The sequence below is a fragment of the Penaeus japonicus genome, unplaced genomic scaffold (assembly GCF_977035675.1).
Source record: "Penaeus japonicus unplaced genomic scaffold, GWHDUDI00000001_assembly GWHDUDI00000025, whole genome shotgun sequence".
NCBI classification, from domain to species: Eukaryota; Metazoa; Arthropoda; class Malacostraca; order Decapoda; family Penaeidae; genus Penaeus; species Penaeus japonicus.
In genome coordinates, this window is record NW_028234427.1 from 4,206,933 (window position 1) to 4,216,932 (window position 10,000).

A 10,000-nucleotide genomic window follows, 5' to 3' on the forward strand; every position below is an offset into this window, starting at 1 on the left:
ATGTGCGTGCGTGTATGTGCGTGTGTGTGCGTGCGTGAGCCTATCTAGTTCGTACATCTTAATCAGCCCTGATCAGCCCTGTCATTAACTTGAGCACCGGTGAAATGGTCGCTCATCAAACATCTACTAATCGCGTCTGCATTATTATTACATCTGCGCAGTTAATGTTCACGTCTGCGCTATCTATTTTCACATCTGAGTTATCTCTCTTTACGTCTGTCTGTCTAGCACTACGTCTATCATGGACGGGACCCGCTAGCTCCTCCGAAACCAAGCGAAACAGCTGTTGATCCCCCATCCCCCCCCCAGCCCCCACCCGGCCCCCTAAACCCCGACCACCCGCCCCCTCCCTCCCCAACAATACACACCTTTCCTATGGGACAAGAGCGTCGAGTAGACCAGCCGCTTGAGACGCTCGTGCTTGGCCATCGTCTGCGCCTTGTCCCGGACGCAGAACTCCTCCGCCGCCGCCGTCCTGCCGAAGGAATCGACGAGCTCCTTGACCAGCGCCAAAGGACTCTCCATGGCGGGGCTGTTCGCTTCCGGACTGCCGCCGCCCGCGTCCTCCTTCCTCTTGTCCTTGGGGCCTCCCGCCTTCTGCAGGTTCTTCAGGATGTCTTCGGGAGCGATGTCGTAGAAGGCGCTGGAGCTCCTCGAACTCTTGCCCTTCGTCGAGGCTGGGTGGGGGACGACGCGCCCCACGCCGACCCCCTCGGTCGCCGGAAGGATCATGGCGTCCAAGGAGTGCGGGGGGGGGGGGATGAAATTGCGGGTAGGGAGGTAGGGAGGTAGGGAGGGAGGGCCTACTTCGCCTTCAGTATGGCTGGAAGTGTCGAGGCGACGGGCTGTGGTACTCTCAGGGGATCATCCTGAAAGAGGAAGGTTTTATATTAATAATTGTTTTTTTTTTTTTTCTCTCTCTCTCTCTTTTTTTTTTTTTTTTTTTTTTTATTGTTTTTTTTTTTTTTCTCTCTCTCTCTCTTTTCTATTTTTTTTTTTTTTTTTTTATTTTATTTTTTATAAATATATATATTTTTTTTTTTTTTTTTTTGCCTCCAGAGATAATCGTAAAACAGGGTCCGTGTGTATGTGCATCTATGTGTGTGTGAGAGTAATAAAACAGTGTATGTGTGTGTGAGAGAGAGATAATATAAAGACCAGAGACAAAGCAAGAGAAGAAAATCAAAATAAAAACCTTCAAGAATTCAGCCAAGACATGATTAAAACTCGCCCTTTCTCCCAGACACGAACGACAAAACCACTCCCATCGCCATTAATTAATCAAGCACTGGCGGAGACGTCTTGCCTCCCCGTCCCCTCTTCTCTTTCCCCTTCTCCTCCTCCCTCTCTCCCTTTCCTCTCCTCCTCCTCCTCCTCCTCCTCCTCCTCCTCTTCCTTCCTCTTCCTTCCTCTTCCTTCCTCTTCCTCCCTCTCCTCCTCCTCCTCCCCCTTCTCTCCCCTTCCTCTCCTACTCCGTCTACCGCCCATTCCTCTCCTGTTCTGCCCCCCCCCCCTCATCCTCATCCTTCCGCCTCCCATCACTTTCCCCTGCTCCCCCCTGCTACCCGCTTCCCCCTCCTCCTCTCTACCCCCCTCCCTCATCTCCCCCGAGCAAATCCTTCGTAATCTCCTCGAACGGGGTATTTTGTCTCTTCTCCTCCTCCTCCTCCTCCTCCTCCTCCTCCTCCTCCTCCTCCTCTAATGCTCCTTCTATCACTCTGTCCGCGTCTTCATTATGGGAGTTTATGGAAGTTGGAAGACACGCCCAGCATGTTCTATAGGCAACGGAGTGAAGGAGGGAGGAAGGGGAAGAGGGAGGGAGGGAGGGAGGGAGGAATAGAGGGAGGGAGGGAGGGAGAGAGAGAGAGAGAGAGAGAGAGAGAGAGAGAGAGAGAGAGAGAGAGAGAGAGAGAGAGAGAGAGAGAGAGAGAGAGAGAGAGAGAGAGAGAGAGAGAGAGAGAGAGAGAGAGAGAGAGAGAGAGGGAGAGAGAGAGAGGCAGATCAAGATATTCGATTCCGAAGTTCGACGTTGCGTGAACCCCGGAAGGCTTCAGACAGAGGGCAATGGGCACACATCGCCGCAAATCCACACAGAAGCGATCGCAGCGGAAGCCATCTATTCCAAATTCTTTCGTATTTGTTCGGTATTTGAATTTGCGAGCAACAACAGCAGTAGTATTACTAGTAGAAATAGTAGTAGTAGTAGTAGTAGTAGTAAAAGAAAATAATAATAATAATAATAATAATAATAATAATAATAAGACGAAGGTGGAGGAGCAACAATAGTAATAACTCAGATGGAAAACAAAAACTTGGGCGCGTTCAGAGGAAATCCAAAACGTAGATCATGGTACTTTCATGCCGTTTGCTGTTACACCTTCATGAGGAATGGTCCCTCGCGCCAAGTCTTTCTACGCAAGGCTCTCTGAAGGCATGCGAGGCAAACAGAGAGAGAGGGGGGGGAGGGGGAGGGAGAGAGGGAGGGGGAGAGAGAGAGAGAGGGAGGGGGAGAGAGAGAGAGAGGGAGGGGGAGAGAGAGAGAGAGAGAGAGAGAGAGAGAGAGAGAGAGAGAGAGAGAGAGGGAGAGAGAGAGAGGAGAGGAGGGGGAGAGAGAGAGAGAGAGAGAGAGAGAGAGAGAGAGAGAGAGAGAGAGAGAGAGAGAGAGAGAGAAGAGACAGACAGAGAGAGAGAGAGGGGAGAGAGAGAGCGAGAATGAGACAGATATATAGATAGCTAGAGATAGACCTACCGATAGAAAGAGAGAGAAAGAGAAAGAAAGAGAGAGAGAGAGAGAGAACCAACAACCAAGAATGAGAAGTCGCTTGTTCTTCCTCGCCATCACATCACCGCTCTGCCCTGCTGTGCCTGAAGGGGAATCACCGGCCACCGAGACTACCCTGAGGACGTCAACGAACCAGAGGTCACGGAGGACGCGACGACTCAATGGGGTCAATGGTGGGCGGTGTATAATGTCGTCTGCATGTTCTAGAACAAATGGTAAATGGTGGCTAAGTCATAGCAATATGGGAGGGGAGAGGGGGGGGGAGGGAGTTGAAGGAGAAGGTAAAGGAGAGGAAGGAGTGGTGAAGGAGAGGAGGAGGAGAGGAGGATAAGGAGAGGGAAAGGGAGAGGAGGGAGAGGAGGGAGAGGAGGGAGAGGTGGAGGAGGAGGGAGAGGAGAATAAGGAGAGGGAGGGGAAGGACGGAGAGGAGAGAGAGGTGGGGGAGGAGGAGGAGGAAGAAGAAAAGGATACGGTAGAGGTCGAGGACGAGGTCAAGGTCAAGGTAGAGAGAGAGTGTGAGACATATATAGAGAGATAGATAGATAGAGAGAGGGGTGGAGGTGAGGGAGAGAGAGAAAACAAAAACGTGACTTCAAAACTGCCCATGATCTTCAAATCACCCGATCAATACGTGTTGCAAAGGTCATAGGTCAGTCCTAAGTATTCGAAGTATTGATAACCGAGGACCTTGTCAGTTTCATTTTATTCTAATATTGACTACTATTGGCATTACTATTCTATTTATAGGTAAACAGAAAAACATGGCGATACGTGTTATGCGCTCAGCACACACACACACACACACACACACACACACACACACACACACACACACACACACACACACACACACACACACACATATACACACAAAGGCACTTCTAGTAAGGAAGTAAAAAAGTAAGGAATTTATCAAAACTAAGGTAAACATAATAATACAAAAAAAAATCTCTTAAAAAATAGGCAGAAGGAAGAGATAATAGAACAAAATCAGAAAACGAACGAGGGAATAATAGTGAAAAGGAAACAAAAAAACAAAAAAAACAAAAGAGAATCATCAAAACATAAAAAAAGAAAACAAAACACACAACAAAACAAAGGAAAACAAATCCAAAACCGAAGAAGCAACAATAGAACAAACAAACCAAAACAACAAGACAACAAGAAAAGGGGACAACAATCCACACAAAGCAAAACAAAAAACAACACACCTCAAACACGTCATGCAAAAAGCCGCCCACAAAGTATGTCAACAAACTTTTGTCCTTCTGTGTTTTTTTTTTTTTTTTCTTCTGAGTCATTTCCCGTAAAGACCAATTTCCAGTCTCTTATCATTAGAAACTGATCCAACACGACCCATACTTCCCTGGGGGGAGGATGAGGGTGAGGCGGAGGGGGAGGATGGGGAGGAGGAGGAGGGGAGGAGGAGGAGGGGAGGAGGAGGGGGGGCAGGGGTTAGGGGAGTAAGGGGATGGGTGATGGGGGAGACGGGTAAGGAGGTAGAGGAGGGGAGAGACAGTGGATAAGGAAGGGGAGAAGGGGGTGGGGGAAGGAAGAAGGGGATAAGGTGGGGGAGTAGGGGGTAGGGGAGAAAGGGAGGGGAGAAGCGGGTAAGGAGGGGGAGAGGATGAGAAGGTGGATATAGGAGAGAGGAGACAGAGAGAAGGGGATAAGCGAGAGGAAGAGAATATAGATGAGGGGAGGAGGAGGTAGGGGGGGGGGGAAGAAGGGGGTAAAGTGGGGAAGTAGGGTGGAGGAAGGATAGGCGACGATGGGGGGGGGTAATGATAAAAAGGTGAAGCCTTTATCATACGCCACTCTTATCAAATGTTATCAGGCAAGATCTTCAGTGCTACATATATCGTTAGAAGCTTACGATTTGGGTTTGAGGGAACGATAAAGGAAAAAAAATCGATACATTTTTAATGTTTATTACTGTTTGCCGGATGAAAACTTTCGAAAATCTAAAGGAAGAAAAAAGAGAGAGAAAAAAAAAACAAAGCAAAGTGAATGAGGGGAGGAAGAGGACGAGGAATAGGAGAAAGAAGAGGAGGAGAAGAGGAAGAGAAATAAAAGGGGAGAAGGAAGACAAGTAAGAAAAGGGGAGGAAGGGGGTAGTGGAAGATAAGAAATGGGATAAGAAGAAAGAGGATCAGGAAAAAGTTTCCAGAATCTACAAGCAAAAAAAGAAAAAAAATAATGATTCTAGGGGATTCTTCAAAAAAGAGAATAAAACCGTACTTATTATTTCCCTCACGTTCTTATTTAGGTTTTATGATTCTTCAAAAGAGGGGAGGGAGGGGGGGCAAATAGCTCTTGAGATATAAAGTAGATTTGTTTACAACACAAAACCGCTAGGTGGAGGAGGGTAGGGTGGAGGAGGGTAGGGTGGAGGAGGGTAGGGTGGGGGAGTATTGTGGGTCCCAATACGCTCTTCGGTTGTCTCCTGGAGCTTCGAGGACCAATATAAAGAGAGCTTTCGTCTTCTTCTTCGTCTCATTCCTCTTTTACTTTTTACTACTTCTTCTTCTTCTTCTTCGCCTCTTCCTTACGAAGGTGGTGGTGGAGGAGGAGAGGAGGAGAGGAAGAAGAGTTCGTGAATGACAAGGAATAATGATATGAAGAATAGCAGTAGGAGGAGGTGGAGGAAGCGAGAAAGAGTTTAAGGATATAGAAGAGGATGATGATGATGAGAGGAAGATGAATAACAGAAGAAGTAGAAGAAAAGAGGAGGAGGTAATGGGTGAGAAGGAAAAAAAAGTAGGAAACGAAGGAAGTGGATGAGGAAAAGAACGAAGAGAACAAGATGGAAGATGACAAAAAGAAAAAAGAAAAAGAAGAGAGAAATAAAAAAAAGAAAAAAAGAAACTTACTTTAGAGCGACGAAAACATAATTACAAAGAGGAAATGAAGGTTCAGAATTTTCCATCTTCATAATGAGACGCTTGTGTTGCCTTCCCGTCCATTAAAGAAATAAAAGTCACATCATCTTTTAACAATAAGGAATATTAAATCAACAAAATTACATTTTTCAAAATCACAGATGCCTACGATTCAATTTAATTCAGTAATCATCATTATGTTATTGTGAGTGTGTTTATGTGTGTGTGTGCCTGTGTTTGTGTGTTTGTGTGTGTGTGTGTGTGTGTGTGTGTGTGTGTGTGTGTGTGTGTGTGTGTGTGTGTGTGTGTGTGTGTGTGTGTGTGTGTGTGTGTGTGTGTGTGTGTGTGTGTGTGTGTGTGTGTGTGTGTGTGTGTGTTTGTGCATGTGCCCGTGCGTGTTTGTGCGTGTGCGTGTGCGAGTGTGCATGTTTATCCGTGTGTGTGTGTTCAAATTTGTGAGAGAGCGATCGAACGTGCATGTTTGAGCGCGTCCGAACATGTATGTTTGTGCACGAGCCTGCGTGTGTGTGTGTGTGTGTGTGTGTGTGTGTGTGTGTGTGTGTGTGTGTGTGTGTGTGTGTGTGTGTGTGTGTGTGTGTGTGTGTGTGTGTGTGTGTGTGTGTGTGTGTGTGTGTGTGTGTGTGTGTGTGTGTGTGTGTGTGTGTGTGTGTGTGTGTGCCCGTGGAAAGCTGGCGAAAATATAATCCTAACTAGCCTTTCAGGAACAGTAATCGCAGTGCCCTGCCTTTGCTAATGTTGACCTGTTCAACAAATCCATCCAGCCTAAAGCCTTTGGCAATATCCTGCGTATCATTATTCAACATCGAATTTATTTATGTCAGTGCATTGCTGTTCTCAGTAATGGGGTTACGGGCGCCGGCTAAATAACTCACGGGGAAAATGAGTGTTCTAAAAGCCTAGTTATAGAGGGGAAGGATATAGCTTTATTGACTTATAAAACAGCCGGTATTGGGAAAGAAAGACGCGTATGATGTTTTGAATTGAAAAGAGAGTGGTTTTTTAAATAGATCAATGTTGCTTAGCATCCTCTCAACTCTGCCCCTGTCTCTCTCTCTCTGCCTTTGATGGTGTCTGTGTCTGTGTATGTGTATGTTCCTATCCCTGTCCCGGTATCTGTCTCTGTATCTGTCTTTGTGTCTGTCCCGGTCTCTGTTCTCTCTTTATGTGTATATTGTATATAGTATGATTTTTTTCTCAAAATCTCTCTCTTTCTCTCTCTGTCACACACACACACACACACACACACACACACACACACACACACACACACACACATACATGCACACATACACTATGACACACCCTCACATCCACAGCCACACAGACAGTGCCATACCCACCCCTAAAACACATCTTCACCCACCCTCAAAACCCGTCCAACCCCAACATCCATACCCTCCCCACTCCTAACCTCACCTCTCCCGTCCCCTCCCCACATCCACCCAATCACCCCCACATCCACACACCCCTCCCCACATCTCCCACATCCCCTCCCCACATCTCCCACCCCCACCCCCACCCCTACCCCCACATCCACACACCCCTCCCCACATCTCCCACATCCCCTCCCCATATCTCCCACCCCCACCCCTACCCCCACATCCACATCCCGACACACACACACACACAAACCCACACCAAATCTTAAAGTAGAGGAGCCAGCCAGGTTGGTGGCGGTGTCCAACCAACCTTGCTCAAAGTCAACCTTGAGAGAGCCCAAGCCGAGCCGCTGCACTAGACCCTGGGCCGAGGCGCAGCTCACGTGACCTTTTCCTCCCTCCCCCCCCCTCCCCCCTCGTCGTAAGAAATCCATAAGCTAACGGAATGAGGGAGAAGAGAAAGGGAGAAGAATGGATGCATGGATGAATTGATAATGAGGGTGATGACAGAGAGAAAAAGAATAAAAAAAGAAAGAAATAAATAATTGGAAGATTGGGAAGAAAGTAGGGGTAACGGAAGTGTATTGGGGTGTAGTTGGGCCTGGGTGAGGGGGAGGGGAAGAGGGAGGGAGGGAGGGAAGAAGAGAGGGAGAGAGGGAGGAAGGGAAGAAGAGAGGGAGGAAGGGAGGGGAAGAGGGAGAAATGGAGGGGAAGAGGAGGAAGGGAGGGAGGGAGAGAGGGAGGAAAGGACGGAGGGAGAGAGGGAGGAAGGGAAGGGGAGGAGAGAGAGAGAGAGAGAGAGAGAGAGAGAGAGAGAGAGAGAGAGAGAGAGAGAGAGAGAGAGAGAGAGAGAGAGAGAGAGGGGGGGGGGAGAGAAAAGGAGAGAGAGAGAGAGAGAGAGAGAGAGAGAGAGAGAGAGAGAGAGAGAGAGAGAGAGAGAGAGAGAGAGAGGGGGAGAGGGAGAGAGAGAGAGAGAGAGAGAGAGAGAGAGAGGAGAGAGAGAGAGAGAGAGGAGAGAGAAAGAGAGGAGAGAGAGAGAGAGAGAGGAGAGAGAGAGAAAGACAGGAGAGAGAGAGAAAGACAGGAGAGAGCGAGAGAGAGAGAGAGAGAGAGAGAGGGGGGGAGGGGAAGAGAAAGAGAGAGAGGAGAGAGGGAGAGAGAGAGGAGAGAGGGAGAGAGAGAGAGAGAGAGAGAGAGAGAGAGAGAGAGAGAGAGAGAGTGTGTGTGTGTGTGTGTGTGTGTGTGTGTGTGTGTGTGTGTGTGTGTGTGTGTGTGTGTGTGTGTGTGTGTGTGTGGGTAACATGTGTGTTGTCGGTGTGTATGTTGTGCGTGTTGTTGTGTGTGTGGACGAAGAGCGATGAAGCGGGGAGAGGAAGGGAGGAATGGAGAAATATCATGAAGGAATGGGCGGGGTAAGGCGGTGTAGGGTAAGCGGTTAATATAAGAGTTAAAATGGTTTGGTAGAGGGTGTTTCGAACCATGTTGTGAGGGGAAGCCTACCTTACCTCTCTCCCCTCCTCACCCCCCTCTTCCCCTCCTCCTACCCTCTCTCCCCGGTCCCCAACGGGTCCCCCAGAGGCGGTGATCCACTGTAAAGCAAAGACGCACCTATGCAATTGCAAACCGAGGACCACCTACCGCAGACTCGTAATACAATGTGCGTTTGTGGCACTGCATGGTACGTTTTTTCCTTGCTCTATGCAATTAATTATTTTACTTTTTTATCATTAAGGGGAATAGGAGAGGGTGAGGATGAGGGTGAGGATGAGGGTAAGGGAGGAAAAGAGGGAGAGGGAGAAAAAGAGGGAGAGGGAGAGGGAGAGAGAAAGAAAAGGGAGAGGAAGGGGAAAGGGAAGGGGAGGAGGTATGCGGAAGAGAGAAGGGAAAGTGAAGGGATAAAAGAGGGGAAGGGAAAGTGAAGGGATAAAAGAGGGGAAGGGATAAGGGAAGAGCAGGCGAATGGGGTATAGGAATGGGAATGGCAAGGAGAGGAGAGAGAGAGAAGGGGCTAGAGGATGAAGGGAGGAGGAGGGGGGGGGGGGGGCGTTGTTCGGTGGGCGTTCGTGTAGGGGCGCGTTTTGGGCGCGTTAGTTCCGTTTCGCGGGGGGGGCCGTTGGGGGCGGGGGGCGTTAGTGTGATTAACAGGCAAAACCCGCCGCGGTGCATGACGTGAAAACGGTGTCTCATGCTATTGTGTCTCAGCATGTGGTCTATGCGAAGATGGCCTCCGAAACGATAAAAGTTCTTTAAAAAAAATCATCTGAAATCTTTACTCGTAAGAAGTTAAAGAGAGAATTCGCCATGCAAATTTGTTATCAAAGAAAATAAGTGGCAGAACTCAGAGAGAAAGAGAGAGAAAGAGAAAATGGTAAATAGGAAAAGAGAGTGAGAGGGCGGAGTCGAAATAGGAAGAGTTCAGTCAATATAAACTTTATCCCAGATAAGCTATCGAGATCAGTCAACAATAACCAACCGCCATCCACCCCCCACTCCCGCTCCCCCTGCCCTATGCCCCCCCCCCCTCCCCATAAACCCGTGCTGGCTAGCTATCAGTGTAAAGATTTCTGAATCGGCACTGCATGACCAACAGTAAGGTGAGGGGATAGGAGGAGGAGGAGGAGGAGGAGGAGGAGGAGGAGGAGGAGGAGGAGGAGGAGGAGGAGGAGGAGGAGGGAAGAGGAGGAGGAGGAGGAGGAGGAGGAGGAGGAGGAGGAGGAGGAGGGGGGGAGGAGGAGGAGGAGGGGGAGGAGGAGGGGGCGTCTCCACACAGGCCTAGCAACGCATCGCTCGTATACGAGAGATGATGGAGGTTTTATGATCTCGGAGTGAGGCGGAGATCAAGGAGGAGGAGGAGGTGGAGGAGGAGGTGGAGGAAGAAATAAAGAAGAGGGGAGCGGAAGACGAGATAAAAGTAAGTAACAAACATAGAGAATAGG

The 10,000-nt window shown here is 48.8% G+C and overlaps 1 protein-coding gene across 2 annotated transcripts in view; it reads right to left on the reverse strand.

The window, feature by feature from the left end:
• LOC122266881 (gamma-tubulin complex component 6-like) overlaps positions 1 to 871 on the reverse strand; it is a gene marked incomplete at its 3' end in the record, with an annotated part of 20,413 nt that extends 19,542 nt beyond the window's left edge. For both annotated transcript variants that reach the window (XM_086551283.1, XM_086551282.1), the window contains 1 exon segment: positions 369 to 871. In XM_086551283.1, coding sequence (XP_086407409.1) covers positions 369 to 732 — 364 coding nt within the window.
• Between the last annotated feature and the right edge of the window lie 9,129 nt (positions 872 to 10,000).